Source organism: Maylandia zebra, linkage group LG8, assembly GCF_041146795.1.
Source record: "Maylandia zebra isolate NMK-2024a linkage group LG8, Mzebra_GT3a, whole genome shotgun sequence".
NCBI classification, from domain to species: domain Eukaryota; kingdom Metazoa; phylum Chordata; class Actinopteri; order Cichliformes; family Cichlidae; genus Maylandia; species Maylandia zebra.
This window is the reverse complement of record NC_135174.1, coordinates 2410824-2433259: the sequence shown is the minus strand read 5'-3', so window position 1 is coordinate 2433259 and position 22436 is coordinate 2410824. Positions and strand designations below refer to the sequence as shown.

General features: G+C 42.5%; 1 protein-coding gene across 7 annotated transcripts in view; it reads right to left on the bottom strand.

Annotated features, from left to right (window-relative positions):
• Nucleotides 1-22436, bottom strand: part of ryr2a (ryanodine receptor 2a (cardiac)) — a 317523-nt gene that overhangs the window by 170306 nt on the left and 124781 nt on the right. For 6 of the 7 annotated variants that reach the window (XM_014410059.4, XM_024799042.2, XM_076887178.1 and 3 more), the window contains exons 19-34: nt 21943-22135; nt 18368-18572; nt 18124-18228; nt 16190-16293; nt 15949-16032; nt 13572-13731; nt 12295-12442; nt 11984-12087; nt 7507-7611; nt 6631-6805; nt 4920-5128; nt 4631-4801; nt 3530-3675; nt 3253-3367; nt 2931-3091; nt 283-439 (exon numbers count right to left, since the gene is read on the bottom strand). In XM_014410059.4, the coding sequence (XP_014265545.3) occupies nt 283-439; nt 2931-3091; nt 3253-3367; nt 3530-3675; nt 4631-4801; nt 4920-5128; nt 6631-6805; nt 7507-7611; nt 11984-12087; nt 12295-12442; nt 13572-13731; nt 15949-16032; nt 16190-16293; nt 18124-18228; nt 18368-18572; nt 21943-22135 (2342 nt within the window). The remainder of the gene's footprint in view (nt 1-282; nt 440-2930; nt 3092-3252; nt 3368-3529; nt 3676-4630; nt 4802-4919; nt 5129-6630; nt 6806-7506; nt 7612-11983; nt 12088-12294; nt 12443-13571; nt 13732-15948; nt 16033-16189; nt 16294-18123; nt 18229-18367; nt 18573-21942; nt 22136-22436) is intronic. The other variant, XM_014410060.4, reaches the window with a different exon arrangement.

Below are 22436 nucleotides of genomic sequence, written 5' to 3'. Positions count from 1 at the left end.
ACTGTTTTAGAATACACTGTGGTGTACAGAGGCAACATTACAGAAACTGGTTAAATGTCTAATAACTTAGAGATCCATATATGTATTTTTTTGATGAGTCAGTGGATGCCTGGTTCATTAGTAGGCGAGGAAAGGTGGAGGACAACATAGTGTGTTTGTAGATGGAGACATGGTTTTATCAGAACTGGTTCAAAAAACAAAAAAGCACCTATTTTCTTGCAGAATAAAAAAATAAAATGATGTACAAAAATGAAAACCTGGAATCAAAGCATACATATTTACCTGGTAGTATGTGCTGAGTTCTTTGCCATTGGCTGTGAATGTCAGCAGACCGTTTGTAGTGTCAACCAGGCAGCCAATCTCTAAGCCGTTGTTCCTCCCCTGAGTGGGGCTGCTGCTTTCTCCACCCCACACCATGTAACAGTTGCTGCGTTTTATGCTGCAGGACACAAGTGGAAAGTAATGTAGAGTTAGGTCCATAATTTTCTGTTGTGCCTCTGTACATCACAACAGTGGATTTTAAGTCAAACAACCAATATGTGACTGAAGTGCAGATATTCAGCTTTAATTCGAGGGGTTTTATAGAATTTTTGCATGAACGTCTTAAGATCTTTAATTATTTTTATACGTAGTCTCTATTTTCAAATTATTTGAAAATTGAATTGGCCAGTTCCTTTGTTTTTCAGACTAAATGGTAAATGGACTGGTTCCTATGTACCACTTTTCTACTGCATTCTAGCTAAGACACACACGCACACACACACACACACTCATATTCAGAACAATGCATTCGAGAGCAACATGGGGTTAGCATCCTGCCCCGTTCTTTAACTGCATCCTGTATCTTCTGGATGAGGTAGTTTGCATGTGTTTATGTGTTTATCTGGATCTGTGCATTTCTCGATGTTTAAGTATTTTAGTGAATGAATCAGTTTGTGTCTGTAAGCCTTTACAGGAGTGTGTGGTGGCTGCAATAAAGAAAAGTGAGTTTTCCTAAGATTGCCCGGTACATTAATGGAAAATGTTGTGCTGCTCTAAACAAGATGTTATGATGGTGTAGATGTGCGTTATGAATGTCAATAATAATTCAGTGTCCAACATAACAGTCCCAAAAGGCTTAAAATCCAGGCTTCCCCGGTGTATTGTAGCACAGATTAATTGCTGACTTTAATTTTGAATATAAGCTCCAAAGAGATGGCAGTACAAGTGAGAAAGGTCATCATAGAGTTGAGGGGTGGGAAGTGCTGAAGTTCAAATACTTTGTTATTCTGCTTAAGAAGAATTTTCAGGTATCTCTATTTTACTTGACCATTTATTTTCTGACAACTTTTTACTGTAAACCCTACATTTTCACACAAATATCTGTACATTCTTTTCCTTAAATTTATAAAAAAGAAAAGGTGTATTGCTTTACATTGAAGACATTTGAAGGGAGTTTTTAGTTCCCTGCACTGCCGGCTTCAAACGTCAGACCAATTTCAGCCTAAATGGAGGGAACAGTAACACACTGATGTATCCGTCACCAGGGCTGATCCCATACAAAGAGATGAAAGAAGCAAAAACATATAATTTGTGCATTATTTATAGCTCTGTGGTTATAATTGAGCCAGAGCCATCTGGAACTGCGTTTTTGGTGCAGATGTCCTTAAGTTTTAGTCGCAGTACTTCAGCATCTAGTAAGCCCTAAGGAAGAGTGAGCATAAAGGGAGCAATGGATTTTTTTTTTCAAATGCAGGGTTTCTAGAACGTTTCCAATCCACAAACATCATTGCAAAAACTGTGTGCATGCAGTTGGTCATATCGTGTGCTGGTGTTTTTCCCAACGACACTAAAGAGTGCAAGGTAATCTAAGGAGCTTGGAGAGAAAGTGACTGGAACTCATGAAGATGTTTAAACTCTCATCCAAGAGGCTTCTTCAAGTTCTTAAACCAAATGGTGGAGAGTCCGAGGTCTTTAACCCTTAATGAGGGTTGTCCCTTAAGAGGGTCGTTAATCATGTGCTTCATCACATTAGCCAGGGTTGAAAAAGGGAGTGGGTCTACCACTGTGAGACCGTGCATCACCCTACGATTTGACCTATTAGGCCACCTAACACAAAATGTGAGTGGTGTTCAGGGAAGGAATCTGCATTGTAGGTGGCTGACAGTTCGTGTTCTAAGCCACCACCTCTGTTCATGATGTCTATTTACAGTGGACATGTATCACGTCTTTCAAATCATCTGTCTTCTCAGTCCAAACTGTGAACACTGGCATCCTCGAAAGAGTGACCTTTGATCTTTAGGTGCAAATGTAGAGCTGGACTAGGGCTGTGCAATATGACCAAAATCTCATATCCCGATATAAGACATCTATCGTCCGATAACGATATAAATCACAAAAATTTAACATTTTCTGCAAATTCTATCTCACCTGTTGTACTTCAGCTTGGTGATGCACAATGTCACAAACAAGAGGCAACGGGCAGAAATATGACATCAAAGCCAAAGTTCCAGAAGCTGCAGTTCCTCTAGAGGCCACTTGAGGCTGGCTCCAAAAGCAAATCAATCCCCACAGACTCCCATGTTAAAATGTCCATTTAAAAAGCTTTTTCATAGCATTGCTTATATCCTACTGTATGGGAGGTTTCCCAGTTCATAACATCTTTTAACAGTCATCTATGGTGTGGCTGTGACTGAGAAAATGAAGGACACAGGACACCCACTGGCTAATGACAAGTCATTCATGAGCCCACCATTCGCTGTCAGATCCACCCTTTATCATGACATCTAGTGTAGCTACAGCCAACCTTGCATAAAGTCTATGATAAAACATAAACAAGCTGATAAACAGGTGAAACATTCTTACACTCACGCAAAATCCTGCAGCTCTGTTGCAACATGCCACTCAGCCCAGAAACCTATCCATACACTTCCACAAGAGACTTGACTAACCTCTCATGAACTTTGCCCTTTTCATCTCCCAGGGTAACCGTGACAGTCCGGACCTTGTGCAGCTCAAAGCACGGGTCGTACTGATGGAAGTCAGAAGTCACCCAGCCTACCCAAACACTGCTGGGCTCCTGACCTGGGAAGATCCGCACTGAATAGTAGTACTGCAGAAAGAGCAAGAGGTGCAATCACATGTAAACCAATACAGGAGTTAAAGCACACTGAGCATTTTGAACCAGGTTCAGCAAAAAACATTCATCTCCTATAAATCAAGCCACACTTGCTCACTGGATTTATGAGCTACGCATCATGACAGTTGTCTTACAGTGGAGGCTTGCATGAGGAAATCAGAGCTAACTCTGTCATCAGCCATCACCTCCTCCGATACACGAGCAGATGAGGGACAGCTGTTGTCTGGCTTGTTTCTCTTCAGCGTCAACCTGGTAGATTGGATTAAGAAATAAACACCATGAAAGAGAGGAAAGAGATTGCTAGAGTTCAAAACCTTGGATAAATATCACAAGAGGAACATTTAACAATCTGAAGCCTCATTAATGTGATGTTAATGAGTCAAGGGTTTGTTGAGAGGATGGAGGGATTACCGCTGTTTGAGCTTGGAGGGCTTCTCTTGGTTATAATCTTTGTGGTTGTTGAATTCATCTCTGTCGGGTCCATTGGGACCATTATGACTGTGAGATGACTTCATCAGGACCTCAAAATCTGACACATTTTCAAAGTCCTCCAACTCCTGCAGAAACACACAACTGAATGCACAACACCACTGCAACAGGAAGTAATCAAAGAAGTCCTGACATAAATCTGTTAAACTCTGTTTTAGGTCACTCTGTATAATATCACCCAGACCTTTTAGTCACGGTTTGTTCAGTGGATTCATGAGACTTTGTAAAAAAAACTAAGAAAATTGTTAAAAAATGTTGTGAAGGAGTTGAACATGATTTTGTTCAACTAATGTAGTTAGATATCAGTCTCCATGTTTCACAGCAGCTTTAACAGAATCACTATGACTACTATAACATTATTAATTATAAATTATTTCAACGTCACAAGCTAGAAAACTGTGAGAGAAGCCAGGTGTCAGATATCAAGTTAACAGTGTTGTAAAATGCCACCTAAATCCAGAGCAGAGACAGAATCAGACGACGAATATGGGACTCTTATGACTTGGTGTTGCTACAACAGCAACAGGAAAACTTTAAAAGCTTTGTCAGAGTCATTATGGATTCAATAAACTCCAGAACAGAGGCAATAAAAAGTGAGTTATACAAGATCTAAACAGGCCTTCAGTTTACACATAAAGACGTGGATCACATAAAATCTGAAACTGAAAAATTGAACTCTAACATTCAACGTGTGTGACATTCTGTTGGCTGTCACTAACAAGATGGCGTAACAACCTAGTAACTGAGCGTATTGTGGAGTCACTGGGGGAGACCTGAACAGAGGAGAAAGTGAAGAAAATTCTTTCAGAAAAGCTACAACTGGAAATAAACACACCAAGCCCCACACTTCTGCACATTGTTTGTAACAAGAGGCGATTTGAGTTACTGCTGCAGCTCAACGCGGATGATCATTCTCTTCAGACCTCTAACAAGGCATTTTTGCCCAGAGAACTCCAGCTCCTGCATTTGCATTTATGCATTTTTGATTGCATTTATGTGAGTTTTACAAAAAGTATCTGTTACCCTCTTTGGTGAGAAGAGGCTGCCGTTTGGTGGGCACCTGGTTTCGGCACATTCTATGGGCATGCTAAGTCTGTAGAAGGTAATGTCAGTGTAGCTGTTCTGTGAGCCGAAGGACTTCTGAGTGACCTTCAGGCATGGACACGACTCTATTGTCTCGTCTATCCTCGTCACCTGAAAAAGAAACACAAACATATGTTTTATTCAGCTCAGCTTATTTTTTGGTTATTTATTCAACACGTTTGTTAAATATTGAGAATGTGTTGAAATGTATCCACGGTCCTGTCCTCACCTCGATGTGTTGGTGGTGGAGGGGTACTGGTACAAACTGAGGGAGCCTCTTGCTAAGCCACATGGTGACATCCCGGTTCATGTTAACAGCAAAAGGCTCATAGCCTTCTTGTAGGCCACAAATGGTGAAGTACTTTAAAGTGCTGACATCTTTACCAAAGTTCATTCTCCCAGCCTGACACACACCCAGACTGCAAACTGGTATAAAACCTGTGACAGACAAAAACAGTCAAATCCTATAAAACATATATTAATTATGTATCTTAAAATCTGCGCACTAGATAATCTGCTTCTTTCACATCTAAATGCTATCATAGTCAGTGCTCCTTAATCACCAAAATTATGTTTTGTTTTTGCCTCTCTGGCCAAGAAATACGCCCAACAGGTTTATTTTCCCAAGCAGACCATTACGGCTTTTGCTGGTCCACTTGATTGTCATAGGTTATTTGATCTTTATTTTTTTTTTTACATTTTAAGTTATTACAATCAGAATGGACAGGACCGGAGGACAGAAAAGAGAAAGAAGAAGAGAAGAGATGTTGGGAAGTGAGTTATCATCAAAACTATTCTGACATATTTACCTTTGGGAGCCTTAAATCAAAGAAGACAATGCTAAGAAATGAATCTGGTAGACTTATCGGCTGCTGTCCAGATAACATTACTGAGCTTTAGGACTATTAATAAAACAGAGGTATAAATATCCTGTTTCTAAAAGTGGAGTTACTCTGACTTCCAAGAAGAAACCTGAAGCATTCAAAGTGTTTTTTGCCATCAGTCTTAAACTAAACTGCAGTTCAAAGGATATGCTGGTTAAGCGCCTCGGCATCAGCTTGTAAGATAGTAAATGATGACTGTGTTGTATAGAAGGAGATGCACTGTGCACTTCATTGATCTGTTTAAAACACTGGACACAGTGACAATTGCATAGACAGCCAAATAATCATTTGGCTTCGGCTTAAAAAAATGACAGACTCTGTGCTTCCTTAGGAAATGCCCATTTCCTGCTCCTTCCCTAATTTTGTACAGCCTCTGTATTGGTCTTCCACTTCAGCTGGTTGTATATGTGGACACCTGGATCCTTATATTCCTCCACCACATAAACATATTCTTCTAGGATAGACATTTGATATCTCTATACTGTCTTAAAATTGCTGTGAAGAGTTGGTATCTTACACTCTAATATAAACAGCTTCTTATTGAAAGATATCCTATATTTCATACAGTGTATCCAGATGTTGCACCTTTGTGATAAAAGCTTTGCTTTTCAATATATTTACTACTGACGAAATATATTTATATCTATCATCATTGGTTTAAAAATTAACTGGCAACAGTATGGTCAGTCATTTAGTTGTTGTTTTTTTCAAATGCCAAAGTTTGCTGGTTCCAACCTCTGTGTTAAAAGTTTTCTAAGTAACGACTGACATTTTAAGAGTTTCCTACAGAAATAGTCAGCTGTTAAAAAAATCATAGTTACAAACTTTGAAACATAGGAGAAACACATTTAATTAAATGTAAGAAACAGGCTAACAAAATTGACAGACTAATAATTGAGCAAATATGTTCTTTCATCAGTTATTTACCCAGAAGAACACTTGGGCCACCTGCTTTCCCTAGTTGGTATGTTTAGTAAGATTTACTCTTTGGTCTTGAAAATGAGCAGTGTCTCCTGTTTTTACAAATGCATGTGCTGTCCAGGACAGAGTACTGACCTTCACCGACTTCAAAGTCCTTGAAGGCCAGCTCTGATCCAGAATCATCCAGCAACACTTCTCCATTGAGTGTGAACATCATGGTGTGCTCATTCAGATCCACCATGCAGCCCACCACATCTCCTATCTGCCAGGCTCGGCCAAAGTGTTCATTCCCCTGGTGCCAGCGCTGCACCTAGAAAACACAGTACATGCAGGGGTGCGTGCACACACATGCAGTTACAGGGATGATCAGTGTGGAGATGTAGTGGTGTTATTACCAAGGCTTTTGTCTACCCATTAGAAAAAATATTGACTGTTTTTGCCATTTCTATGATGCTCATAGTATAAATCAAATTGTCTATACATCCATCCATTGTTTAGTGCTTATTAAGGTCACTGTGAAAGTGGTCTAAGTAACCAGGCCAGGCCACTCTCTCCTTGGCCAACACAAGATGTGTGCGGGTTCAACTCCTTCAAGTTGAACATGAAAGACCTGGACCAAAGATTGCTGATGTCATCACTGCACTGGCAGTCTACCCATCGGTTCCCCACTCTTCCCCTACCCACTCATGAATAAAAAGCTGAGATACTTCAAGCTTTTTCACCTGGAGCAATAATTTGTCTCCAACCTAAAGTGTCCAGTCAGTCCTTTTACAACTCAGGACCTGATCTCAGAATAACAAGTGTTAAAAGAGATTGTATTTTTTCATAACTATAAGTTGGATTAAGAACTAATCATAGGATGTAAAACTGACTCATTTATTAAAAATGTAGGTTATTGTAAAGAGGCTGACGTTTTTCATTTTTCTGTGTAAAGATAATGAACATTCACATTAGAAATAAAAAAAAATGCCTGAATGTAATAAATAAATGAGATTTGTGAAATGACTGCACCTTGAAGCCATCAAAGACAAATGCCTGATCATCAGAGCCCAGCTCCTGGTCTGGTAGACATCCTGGCCTGGCCCAGCCGACCCTCATCTCTCCAGCTGTTAGAACCTACATGATTAGGACCACGTTAATATCCAGTTTGGAAAGTGTTTTACAAATATAATAAAAGGCATATTTGTCTTATTTCTAGTCAAAATAATTTCATCACATTTAAAATAAGACAAAATCAGCTAAAGAGTAAGATATACTAACTATATTAATTTTCACTTGTTCCATTGGCAGATTTTTTTCACTTAATACAAGATATTGTTGCTTGAAATAAGAGGGAAAAAAATCTGCCAATGGAACAAGTGAAAATTTTCTAGTTTCAAGCTCCACAGTCTAAAAACAAGTTTATATATATATATATATATATATATATATATATATATATATATATATATAAAAAACATCCAGCACGCCCCTGCGGGCGGTTTATCCTTCAAGCTCGGGTCCTCTACCAGAGGCCTGGGAGCTTGAGGGTCCTGCGCAGTATCTTAGCTGTTCCCAGGACTGCGCTCTTCTGGACAGAGATCTCCGATGTTGTTCCCGGGATCTGCTGGAGCCACTCGCCTAGCTTGGGAGTCACCGCACCTAGTGCTCCGATTACCACGGGGACCACCGTTACCTTCACCCTCCACATCCTCTCGAGCTCTTCTCTGAGCCCTTGGTATTTCTCCAGCTTCTCGTGTTCCCTCTTCCTGATATTGCTGTCATTGGGAACCGCTACATCGATCACTACGGCCGTCTTCTTCTGTTTGTCTACCACCATTATGTCCGGTTGGTTAGCCACCACCATTTTGTCCGTCTGTATCTGGAAGTCCCACAGGATCTTAGCTCGGTCATTCTCCACCACCCTTGGGGGCATCTCCCATTTTGACCTCGGGACTTCCAGGTTATACTCGGCACAGATGTTCCTGTACACTATGCCGGCCACTTGGTTATGGCGTTCCATGTATGCCTTGCCTGCTAGCATCTTGCACCCTGCTGTTATGTGCTGGATTGTCTCTGGGGCATCTTTACACAGCCTGCACCTGGGGTCTTGCCTGGTGTGATTGACCCCAGCCTCTATGGATCTTGTGCTCAGAGCTTGTTCTTGTGCTGCCATGATTAGTGCCTCTGTGCTGTCTTTCAGTCCAGCTTTGTCCAGCCACTGGTAGGATTTCTGGATATCAGCCACCTCCTCTATCTGCCGGTGGTACATACCGTGCAGGGGCCTGTCCTTCCATGATGGTTCCTCGTCTCCCTCCTCTTTCTTGGGTTTCTGCTGCCTGAGGTATTCACTGAGCACTCGGTCAGTTGGGGCCATCTTCCCAATGTATTCTTGGATGTTCGTTGTCTCATCCTGGACTGTGGTGCTGACACTCACCAGTCCCCGGCCCCCTTCCTTCCGCTTAGCGTACAGCCTCAGGGTGCTGGACTTGGGGTGAAACCCTCCATGCATGGTAAGGAGCTTTCTTGTCTTTATGTCAGTGGCTTCTATCTCCTCCTTTGGCCAGCCTATTACCCCAGCATGGTACCTGATCACGGGCAGGGCGTATGTGTTGATGGCCCGGATCTTGTTCTTACCATTCAGCTGACTCCTCAGGACTTGCCTGACCCTCTGCAGGTACTTGGTGGTTGCAGCTTTTCTAGCGGCCTCTTCATGGTTCCCATTCGCCTGCGGGATCCCCAGGTACTTGTAACTGTCCTCTATGTCTGCAATGTTGCCTTCTGGTAGTTCAATCCCCTCAGTTCTGACTACCTTCCCTCTCTTTGTTACCATCCGACTACACTTCTCCAGTCCGAACGACATTCCAATGTCATTGCTGTATAGCCTGGTAGTGTGGATCAGTGAATCGATGTCTCGTTCACTCTTGGCATACAGCTTGATGTCATCCATGTACAGGAGGTGGCTGACAACTGCTCCGTTCCGTAGTCGGTATCCGTAGCCAGTCTTGTTAATGATCTCACTGAGGGGGTTCAGGCCTATGCAGAACAGCAGTGGGGACAGAGCATCTCCTTGGTAGATCCCGCACTTGATGGTGACTTGTGCTATGGGCTTGGAGTTGGCCTCTAGTGTTGTACGCCACATCCCCATTGAGTTCCTGATGAAGGCTCTTAGGGTCCCATTGATCTTGTACAATTCTAGGCATTCCAGTATCCAGCTGTGGGGCATTGAGTCATAGGCCTTCTTGTAATCAATCCAGGCAGTGCACAGGTTGGTCAGTCTGGTCTTGCAGTCTCTGCTGACTGTTCTGTCTACCAGTAGCTGGTGTTTTGCGCCTCTGGTATTCTTGCCAATTCCTTTCTGTGTCCCACTCATGTATTGACCCATGTGCCTGTTCATCTTAGCCGATATGATGCCTGACAGGAGCTTCCATGTAGTACTGAGGCAGGTTATTGGTCGGTAGTTGGAGGGGACCGGTCCCTTCTTGGGGTCCTTGGGGATCAGGACCGTCCGGCCTTCAGTTAGCCATTCCAGGTGTCTCTCGTTAACTAGCAGCTGGTTCATTTGTGCTGCCAGACGCTCGTGGAGTGCAGTCAGCTTCTTTAGCCAGTAGGCGTGAACCATGTCGGGCCCTGGTGCTGTCCAACTCTTCATACTGGAGACCCTTTCTTGGATATCTGCCACTGTGATGGTTACTGGACCCTGTTCAGGGAGGTCGCTGTGGTCTGCCCTCAGATCCTCTAGCCACTGAGCATTGCCGTTATGGGTTGCATCCTTCTCCCATATGCTCTTCCAGTATTGCTCCGTCTCCAGCCTTGGTGGTGCTGTTCTCTTATTGTTCCCTTGCCACTGAGAGTACACCTTTGCTGGTTCTGTGGAGAACAGCTGGTTTATTCTCCTGCCTTCTATCTCTCTGGTGTACCTCCTCAAGCGGCTGGCCAAGGCTGTGAGTCTTTGCTTGGCAGTTTCCAAGGCCTCAGGTATGGACAGCTTGCTGTATTTCTTAGGCACCTTATTTGTCGCACCTTTCTGCAACTCCGTTAGTTGGCTAACCTCCCTCCGTGCTACTTTGATCTTGCCCTCTAGCCTCCTTCTCCATGGAGGGTACTGCCCCTTGTCGCTGTTCAACTTGTAGCGAAGCATCTCACTGATCACTGCTGCCGTATTGTAGATCAGCTTGTTAGTGTCGGTAATCGTGGTTGTAGGTATTGCCCGTAGTGCTGCATTAACATCATCTAGCAGACCTTCTGAGGGTACTTCACGTAATCTTGGTAACCGGCTACGGGGGATCCAGGTTTCAAGCTTGGCCATGATCCTATTTTTCAGGTCAGTTCCTCTCGCACTCAACGATCCTTCTCCTATCGCACTTGGGGCTATGTACCCAATCTCGGGTGGGGGTGATGATATCTCCCCCCTGACCTGGCGTCCTGACTCCTCCTTGCCGTAGCATTTGTGTTGTACCTCGTCAATCTCTAGCTGTGAGAGCAGTCCCTTCTTTCGAATGTTGGAACACTGAGCTACTAGTTGTTTCGCCGTCATTGTGGATGTTGGGTATCGAAGAATCCATAGGTCCCTCATCCTATTCATGTAGCCCCTTCCGCCGGGGTTACTTGCGTAGTAGCATTCCAACAACGCCCTGTTTTCGTCTCTTGCCCACCGATGCCTTCTTGTTCCAGTAGCCCACTTTTCGTCAGGGTGCCCTGGTTCCTCAACACCTGACGCGGACCTTGTTGATCCGGGCAACATCCGAGCCGGCATGCCTTCATATTTATCTGTCTCGCTCATGTCTGCGGTAGGCTTGCTTAGCATAGGGGGTCTAGCCTTAGGACCCTTACTGGATACAGACGCCCCAGGCAGGAATCGAACTTGCGATCCTCTGTTCCAAAGGCTAACCACTACGCTATCCAGCTGCTATGTATATGTATGTATATGTATATGTATATATATGTATATATTTCAGACAATGTCTGAATGCAAACCTGTTTATCTGAACATTACAGTTTCACCTTTTCACATTCACAAAATGTTTTATGCTTTTATACTTGCTCATGATTCACAGTCAAATCCATTTTACAATATTCGTATTGCAACGAACATAAAAACATTTAATTATGCTTAAATAGATCCAGTTTAAAGTTTTATGGGTCTAATGTTTAGAAAAAGCACCACTGCACTGCATGGGTTCCCCTTCGAGGCCTTCCCCAAACCGCAGCTCAATTCATGTCTAAGCCATCCACCTTTATCTACTAAAACACTGTCAAACCTAAAGTGAGGACGTGGGCCCAGCGAGTGAATCAAAATCATCATCATAAAAAACAAATCAGTGGCTGATTGTATAAGGGTGTAAAATTAAGTTGAGTAATTTGTTCAGAAAAATATTTCCCAAAGTAAGGATGTATTAGGAAGATGTTTCACAGAGAGCTTAATATTTGTATCAGACAATCTCTGATGTATTTCAGTGATGCTCATTAAGCGTTTTATCTCAGTCACAACTATTTTCTTGCTTCTTACCTCCAGCTCAAAGTACCACTTCCCAGTATTAACACAGTATGTTTTTTCTGCTCTGAAAATGCGGAACCTCTCAGCCGACACATTACTCAGGCCCGATTCAGCTGCTGGATGGCAGGGAGGCATGGGAGGAATGAGAGGTAAAAACAGGTGGACTTGGTGAGCATCTTAACAATGCAATGACAAGGAAAAAATCTTACATCTTACATACTGTACTTCTGAATATTTAAGGTGTTTATTTTTCTCTCAAAAGTTATGGAAATGAAAAGAAAATACAATGAATGATGGTTTTTACTGAAGCAAACATGTTGTACCATGGTCTTGGTCAGGAGCTTCAAGATTGTATCCATATCCCAGGAGAGTCCTGACAGCCTCTCTCAGACTGTCTTTGTTGGACTTTTTGGTTCTCTCATCCAGAAGAGCGTAGGGGACCAGACGAGGGTTTCTACGGTTCTTTAGATCCTGACAAGAGACACAACAAGGTTACAAAATGGAAAAAACAACAACAAAAAACAAAGAATTAAAGAATTCATATAATAGAAGAAAGAATTAGCCTGTTAGAATTTACAGCTAAGAGGGGACACAGCAGCATTTCGTACCACTGGGGTGGCCTTGAACAGAAACAAACTGCAGTTCCTCTAACTGCCATTGAGGGTTCCTCCACAATTTTGTCAATACATAGCACTGTTTTCTTTTAGAAAGTAATGCTGACAAACACGTTCACGTTATTACTTCTAGGCTGTAATTCAGTATTATCAGGTTGTTCAAAAACTCCCTGAAAAGTCTTTATTTGATCTAAAATGCTGCAGCAATTCTAATGATAGGAACTAGAAAGAGAGAGCATGTTTCTCCCATACTGACTTCTCTTCATTGGCTCCCTTTTAAACGGAATGTCAAATTTAAAATCACTGTCATCAAATACAAGGTCTTGAACTATCAGGCCCCATCTTATCTGAAAGGCCTCGTAGTACTTTATCACTCAATAGAGCACTTCACTCTCACACTGCTGGCTTGCTAAGTAGGAACTTTTGGTTGCTAGGGTAGGAGATGATTTTATAGGAGAGGGTAAGCCCTCTCCTATAAAATCATCTTAGTTACACTGAAATAGGTCTAGACTGTGGGGGATTCCCATGATGCACAGAGTGCATCGGAGTGTGAATGTGTGTGAATGTTGGTTAGTTTGCACTTGAGTTTAGCAGTGCTTGTATATGAGCGGGTGTGAATGGGTGAATGAGGCATGTTGTATACAGCGCTTTGAGTACTCCATGAGAGTAGAAAAGCGCTGTATAAGAATCGGTCCAATCAGTCCATTCTTCACACCTCTTTTCACTACCTGTGTGTTTATATAGCACATTGCATGTAATCATTAGTTACTATTAAACTCTGGCTCTCGTCCACAGTATGTGCTTGTCCTGTCTTCCAGTCGTAACCCACAGTCCATGACTGCTGTGACTGGCTTGGGGGTGCAGATTGGTTCTGACACAGGTTTCTTCATGTTAAAAGGGAGTTTTTCCTTACAATATAAAACAACTTGATCATTGTTGTCTGAAATGAATTAAATTGATTTCAAATGTTTAAACATTGTGAGTACCTGTTGTATGCCATAGGTCCAGCCCTGGCGGATGCGATCTCTTGCCCAAACATTGTGTGCATTCTCAGCTAGCTTGTCCACCATAGCTTCCTGGGTGGAGGTCAATTTGATGTGACTCAGATCCAGAGGAGCAGGTTTATAACCACTGGATAACTCATAGCTGCACAGATAGAGGTGAAGTACTGCATTGTTATACAGAGATCCTAAATACCCAGAATGTGCTGATGTCTGAGACCAGTCCATTTTCATCCAGTTCAACATGCCAGTGGGGGTTTCTGTTGCTCTAGTCATAAACACTCACCAGCCCTCTGAATCAACTTACTTTGTGGCAAGGTGCTTGACGTGTTATATAATGCGTTTTTATTTGAGTTACTTTTGCCTTCCTATCAGCCTGAAGCAGTTTGACCATCCTTCTCCAACATCACCTGCCGCTCACTGGATATTTTCTCTTTTTTGGACCATTCTCTTTAAATCGTAGAGATGTTAATGTGGAATAATCTCAGTAGATCAGCAGTTTCCGACAGTCTCTCAGGCACCAACAACCATGCCACATTCAAAGTTACTTCACCGTCACCTTTCTGATTGGTGTAAACTAATCTTGGCCATATCTGCATCCCAGAATTCATGCAATTGGATAATTAGATACAGTGGGGCAAAAAAGTATTTAGTCAGCCACCGATTGTGCAAGTTCCCCCACTTAAAATGATGACAGAGGTCAGTAATTTGCACCAGAGGTACACTTCAACTGTGAGAGACAGAATGTGGAAAAAAAAATCCATGAATCCACATGGTAGGATTTGTAAAGAATTTATTCGTAAATCAGGGTGGAAAATAAGTATTTGGTCACCTCAAACAAGGAAAATCTCTGGCTCTCACAGACCTGTAACGTCTTCTGTAAGAAGCATTTCTGTCCCCCACTCGTTACCTGTATGAATGGCACCTGTTTGAACTCATCATCTGTATAAAAGACACCTGTCCACAGCCTCAAACAGTCAGACTCCAAACTCCGCCATGGCCAAGACCAAAGAGCTTTCGAAGGACACCAGGAAAAGTATTGTAGACCTGCACCAGACTGGGAAGAGTGAATCTACAATAGGCAAGCAGCTTGGTGTGAAAAAATCAACTGTGGGAGCAATCATCAGAAAATGGAAGACATACAAGACCACTGATAATCTCCCTCGATCTGGGGCTCCACGCAAGATCTCATCCCGTGGGGTCAAAATGATCATGAGAACGGTGAGCAAAGATCCCAGAACCACACGGGGGGACCTGGTGAATGACCTGCAGAGAGCTGGGACCAAAGTAACAAAGGTCACCATCAGTAACACACTACAACGGCAGGGAATCAAATCCCGCAGTGCCAGACGTGTTCCGCTGCTGAAGCCAGTGCATGTCCAGGCCCGTCTGAAGTTTGCCAGAGAGCACATGGATGATACAGCAGAGGATTGGGAGAATGTCATGTGGTCAGATGAAACCAAAGTAGAACTTTTTGGTATAAACTCAACTCGTCGTGTTTGGAGGAAGAAGAATACTGAGTTGCATCCCAAGAACACCATACCTACTGTGAAGCATGGGGGTGGAAACATCATGCTATGGGGCTGTTTTTCTGCCAAGGGGACAGGACGACTGATCCGTGTTAAGGACAGAATGAATGGGGCCATGTATCGTGAGATTTTGAGCCAAAACCTCCTTCCATCAGTGAGAACTTTGAAGATGAAACGAGGCTGGGTCTTCCAACATGACAATGATCCAAAACACACCGCCCGGGCAACAAAGGAGTGGCTCCGTAAGAAGCATTTGAAAGTCCTGGAGTGGCCTAGCCAGTCTCCAGACCTCAACCCCATAGAAAATCTGTGGCGGGAGTTGAAAGTCCGTGTTGCTCGGCGACAGCCCCAAAACATCACTGCTCTCGAGAAGATCTGCATGGAGGAATGGGCCAAAATACCAGCTACTGTGTGTGCAAACCTGGTAAAGACCTATAGTAAACGTTTGACCTCTGTTATTGCCAACAAAGGTTATGTTACAAAGTATTGAGTTGTATTTTTGTTATTGACCAAATACTTATTTTCCACCCTGATTTACCAATAAATTCTTTACAAATCCTACCATGTGGATTCATGGATTTTTTTTTCACATTCTGTCTCTCACAGTTGAAGTGTACCTCTGGTGCAAATTACTGACCTCTGTCATCATTTTAGGTGGGGGAACTTGCACAATCGGTGGCTGACTAAATACTTTTTTGTCCCACTGTATATCTGTCTTAACAAGCCATTGAACACATTTAACTTCCAAAGTGACTGGTGAATGTGTATATTCTTCTGTACCCAGCTGTTATATATGGAACTGACATTTTGTTTTAATGGTTTAATGGTCTTACGTTGATGAAAGTTTCATGTTCTTGACTTTCTCTACAGCGTGTTCATCTGCTAGGCCAACATGGCAACCCAGAGCCAGGAGAGTTCTGTAATGGGCAATAACACAATCACAAAGAAAAGTGTGAATGGGATGTGCAGATGCTTGTTATGAATTTCAACAATAACTGATGCTCCTGCAACGTCCAAAGAAAACTTACTAATATATATGATGAAATTTCAAATTTCACTGCACTGATACATTACTTGAGAGTTTCCAGAGACATCTGTAGATTGTAGCTTCGTTCCTGTTCAGGAAGCTTGGAGAACTCCACCAGACATGGGTGCTGCCGCTTATTATCATCCCGCACCTCAAGCACACATGCAAAGAAAAAAGAAAAGTTTAGGGCAGCCAGGACACTAATAGTAACCAAGCTGTAGCTAAATACATAACATATCTGATGTCATGTATTTTTATAGCGAAAATATTCATCGGTTCATTCTGACAATATTCAAATAAAGAAAAGGATCAACAGTATTTCATTGAAGGCTCTGGAGCAACAAGAGCTGAACCAACAGACTGAAGAACAGTGTCTTCCTGGACGCTAAAAGTGACCGGCTAAAAAGCTTAGTGACCGGCAGCCTCTGTTACCTACAGTCACAGTTAACCTTTGCATTGTCCATGGTACACAACTTTATACACTTAGAAACTGACCTGCAATTTCTAAATCTTGTGATATATCTTCTATATCTTAATAATTCCACACTTGCTCTGGCCTCTTTATCCTTCAAGTTAGAGAGTCAGTATCTTTCTGCGCAGTATCTTTGCTATTCCTAGGACTGCACTATTCTGGTGCAGTCTCTCGTGTTCTAGTGTTTGTTCTCTCTGTTGGATGTCATTCCTGGGATCTGCTGGAGACACTTGCTCAGTTTGGGGTCACTGCACCAAGTGCTCCCATTAGCATGGGGGCCACTGGTAGGATTTCTCAATATCAGCCATTTCTTCTGTCTGCTGATGGTACATGCCGTGCAGGGGCCTGTTCTTTCACGAACGTGTTGCTTCAAAGGATAGCTGCAGATTTCTGTCAGGATCTGCAGATTATACAGTACATATAAAATGTTCACGTTTCTCCAACGTTGTCTTCCCAACAGTTTCACTGGATGGCCAGGAAGCGTTCGCGATGTCTTCTCTGGCGCTGATAATTGGCGTCTGTCTTGTGTCAGTGACGTAAAAGACGGATTTAATGCGACGTGACCATCAAGCAGCAGTCGCTTTCTGAAACATCAGATATGTATCGGATTCAGCACCACATACGAAAGTGACCCAGATCGGATTGGAAAATATTGGATTTGTGCCGTTCACACTGTCACACCATGATTGGATAGATGGGTCACATAGGGTCAGAAAAGTCGGATTTGAAGTGCTTTCGCCTGCAGTGTGAACGTAGTCTTAGTGTTGCAGTCTCACGGTGCTGAACTTGGGGTGAAACCCTCCAAGCATGGTAAGCAGCATCCTTCTCTTGATGTCAGTGGCTTCTATTGCTTCCTTTGGCCAACTTATATTCCAGCAGGGTAACTGATCAACTGTAGGGCATAGCTATTGATTGCCCGGATCTTGTTCTTCCTATTCAGCTCTCCTCAGGACTTGCCTTATCTTCTGCAGATATTTGGTGGTTCCAGCTTTCCTAGTGGCCTTTTGATTGTTCCCATTTGCATGTGGGATTCCAAGGTACTTGTACCTTTCCTCGATGTCTGCAGTTCTGTTCTCCACATCCCCATCGAATTTCTGATGAAGATGCTCAGGGTCCTGTTGATCTTGTACAGTTTTGGGCATTCCAGAATCCAGGTGTGAAGCACTAAGTCGTAGGCTTTCTGGTAGTGCACAGGTTAGTCTGGTCTTATAACCATAACCGGTGCTCTATCTGTCAGTAGCTGGTGGGGGGAGGGGATGATGACATCTCCCCCATGACCTGATGTCCTGGCTCTCCCTTGCTGTAGCATTTGTGTTGCACTCATCAATCTCTAGCTGTGATAGCAGTTGCTTCTTCTGTATGTTGGAACACTGAGCTACTGCTACAGGTGCTGAAGAATCTATCAGCCCCAAATCCTCTTTATGTAACCTGTTTAGCTGGGATTACATGCATAGCAGCAGTCCACCAGGTATTATGTACAGGTATTCGTTTTCATTTAATAATACTCACTGCACCATAGATCCAGCCTAATTCGATCTTGTTCATCACCCAGAGTTCATGGATATTTTCTGCTAGTTTTTCTCTGATCCTTTCCAGGTGAGGTGGCAAAATAATCTGAACAAAAAACAAACAGCGTTTCAGTTACTGGTTATGGTTAAGGGAAAAAAACTTTATTGAATGACTTCAAAAATAATTAAAAAGTGAACTTAAATCAAGTGTGTTATTGAGAAAAATGGAGCAAGACATTTCTGACCTGGCTGGTGTCTACAGGTATAGGGGTGAATGCTGCCTGGCTCAAAGTGACAGTCGGTCCCAGCAGGTCTCTGGTGGCAGTCTGATCCTGACTAGCCTCCAGTTTCAGTTTCTCCCTGGGCAACACTGCTTCATAGCAAGGGGCATAACCAGGAGGAGGGAGGAACTTAAACTCCCCATGACGCCCACCGAGGAGGAATCGCACCCTGCAGGTGAAACAGGAAAGTTTGTGAAAACCAGAAAACAGCCCAGTGGCAGCGCTCCTGGGACCGACATTTATGTGATAGATCTGGGACAAAAATTGCCTTAGGCATTCAAATTTGGGATGTCAGTGATGATGATGATGATGATGATATAAAAAGAAAGGTACCAAAAACATGTGAGTTAGTCAGCCTGCTACAGTTGTGCTATTTGTCTTCATATTGCTGACCAATTAATATACTGTTACATTTTCGGACAGTGACAGAGTTTTTGGTACTCTTGCCTCCGTACACACCATTGTGAGTTTTAAGTCAAGCGATCAAGATCCAATGAACCCTTTCACTAATACTGGTCACTATTGGACAGCTATTCAAAGGCTGTTTTCTTGTATTTGTGTCAGTGTGGATGGTATACTTGCACATAAACCACTACATTGGACACTGATGTGTCACTCCATACCTGCCACTCACTGGCCGTTTAATGTTACTGTAGATCAGGGGTCGGCAACCCTGGGCACACGTGATTTTTTTTTTTTTTAGTAACTATAAACAATGAAAGGTGGTGGATTGGCCAGGTGCTGGCAGATGTGTAAAAATAACTCAGTTGTTTGGTGGTGGCTATGGCGGAGCTTCCACAGAGGCCAGCAGGTGGATGAGGGAAAGGGGAGGCAGGAGGAGGAGAGACCCGAGGCGGCCGCCGGTCCGAGTGTCAGGTGAACTGAACTTCAGGTAAGAAGTTCTGACCTGCAGTCTATCTGGGTCAGATATAAACCAAGTTTAGGTGGAGTTTATTTTCGTTGTGCTGACTTTTTACAGTCAGTTACAATAACTCGTACTGCGTGCTAGCTAGCATGACGGAGTTTATATACAGCTGGGTGGTGCTATGATGTTACTGATAGTGAACTTTATTTTATTCATAGGGTTAGTTAGTAGAGTTGCAAACCGTCCCGTAAAAACTGAATTGTCTCGTATTCAGAAAAAATATTACGCGTTTCGTATTGAGGTGAAAAGGAGAACAGTTTGTCCCGGACTTCAGCTAGGATGGAAAAAGACACAAAGCTGGAGTTATTCTGTGTCTTTATGCTGTCAGCTGCCTCTTCTCCTCTCATTCTCTCCCCTCCCTCTCCTGTTTCTACTTCAATCATGAAACTGATCAATGATCAGCTGATCGGCTTTTCTGTCACAAGTCCCATCTCTCTTGTTTGTTTATCGCTCACTCTGATGCAAAATTTATAGAAATGTACAGAAATTATACATATACCAACAAGACAGTGTACATCACTGTCACAACAGCGTCTGTTTTCATACAAAGGCTTTATGGCTTTAATACCTGGTGGGTTGGTCTCGTCAAAATGCCCGGGCCCATTTTGTGTCCCAGTCCAGCCTTGGGCACGACACGCAGTGAAATAATCTGATAAGGTGCATTAAAAAATAAATGGCCAGCGGTGCACATCGCAAATTAGCTCGCATACACACATTAGTTGTGCTGCTTCTTAATGACAGTATCTTAGCTAACAACCCAACTACCAGATTCGACTTGTAATTGGCTAAAAATAACTTAGCCTACTGGTGAGAGGGACGTTGCTAGCTGGCAGTTTTTTCAAGCGATGTTGAAATTTCCACATTCCAACATTTCAAAAGCTTCAGGCAGCACAGCATCAGCACCACGGAAATACATTCAAAGACTGAATTTACAATGAGTTTTCGGGACTTTCAGGTGTATGGACCAATGTTTTCTTTTCTGATCAAACCAGAAAGCTTTAATGAGTAGTTGGATTTGTCTCGCATTAACTGGCTCGACACAGAGGACATCAAAATGCAGCTGATTGAACTGAAAAGCTTGACTCTGTGTAACTGTCTTCAGAACATTGCAGAGGCCTTATTGACAGTATTTGGCTCTACATATCTGTGTGAGCAGATTTTCTCTCACATGAAGATTGTCCTCAGGTAGCCTCTGAATGCTGGACACTCGGAGACCTGTGTCTCTGAGTGGGAGACCAGAGATCACATTAACATGTGTGTCTCTATATTAACAAACATGCCATATTGGCCCAGTTTATTATTTCGCATCATTGTTATGAGGAGACCATAAATAGCATTTGCATTTTCTGTTGTATTTGCTGTTATGAGTTCTTGTTATGGATAAAAAGTCTTTTTTTGTTTCAAAATAGCTGATAACTATTCGCTGATAGCTGCCAACATCTGCAAACAAATATAATTCTAGAAAGTGGTTCTATATAGTGTGTAACTGTTAATATGGAGCGTTATTAAATTTATTGCTAATGCAGTCATATGGCACACTGACTTCTGAGGAAATTTTAGATGGCACTCATCATCAGAAAGGTTGCCGACCCCTGCTATAGATGTATGACGTGTTTCATTGTAATGATTGTCATTTAACCCCTGCCATGCATGAATTATGACAACCTCAACCAGGATTTTTTCTTAAGTATTTTTTATTCATCTTTTAATGCCTAAAGATGAATTAAAATACTTAAGAAAAAATCCTGATTGAGGTTGTCATAATTCATGCATGGCAGGGTTAAAGTGCTGACATTGAGCCTTTCAGGGGTTTAACAAAAATAGGTTCATTGCATTGACTGACGAGGAATTTTATGCATAGCTCCCATTTTCGTGGGCGCAGAAGTATTTGGGCAAATTAACATCATTTGTTTTTAATACTTATATTAACATTCATTTGCTTTACTAGGTTGAGATAAAGTGACTGACTTGGCCAGTAAAGAATATTCTATATGTGACGAGACATTAGTTTGTAGGTTTGAACCCCTATATATTGAAAATTCCAGCTAAAAGCTAAATACCAAATCTACAGGGTGGGCCATTTCTATGGATACAGCGTAATAACATGGGAATGGTTGGTGATATTAAAGTCCTGTTTGTGGCACATTAGTATATGTGAGGGGGCAAACTCCTCAAGATGGGTGGTGACCATGGTGGCCATTTAGAAGTCGGCCATCTTGGATACAACTTTTGTTTTTTCAATAGGAAGAGGGCCATGTGACACATCAAACTTATTGGTAATGTCACAAGAAAAACAATGGTGTGCTTGGTTTCAGCGTAACTTTATAAATCCCAGTGATATCACATAATTGTTGTCCTAATATAACAACAACCCCACTGATAACTTTTGTAAGACACTCATCAGGCAGTTACTGTAATAGTCTCAGAAGTATGCTACGCTGTTTTTAGGACAACAATCACTCTACAAAATCAGGATGTGCATGTAAGTTGTGCTTATAGTCATTATACAGTTGCAAATCCATTTTAAAAGACAAAAATAAAGCAAGCTTCATGGAGAACAAAGACAATAACTCTGTTATCATGCTGTGTTGATGAGCTTCAGTGAAACACTGACTTGACCCCAGCAGAGAAGCTCGCCACTGGGAAGAAAAGGCCATCAGAGTTGAAGTTCTCAAACATGCCCTGAACTGGCTGGCCATTGATTCTGAAGGAGATACTGGGCACACTGAGGTCCAGGCAGCAGCTCACCACATCTTCTGATCGAAGGAGATGCTGATTGGGTGAGCTAACAGTCCGCGCAATGCAGCCTGCACAGAATACACAGAAGTGCAGCGAGAAACAGTTTAGTTTGATTCCAGTCTGAACTGTTTAAGTACAAAACGACATCAGAGTTTATACCAGGACATTTTTCCATTATGGTTTTTGCTTTTACTTTACAGAGTATTTCCTACGTTATTGTGATCCATGGATGTGATCCATCCATCCATGTTTTCTTTTTTTCTTTTTGGCCTTTTTCAGCAGAAAAAACATCTTGCAGGCACTTTGCATAACTGTCCAACAGTTAAAAAAAACACATAGTTTCATACAAAGATCTTTTCCTTTTTTAAA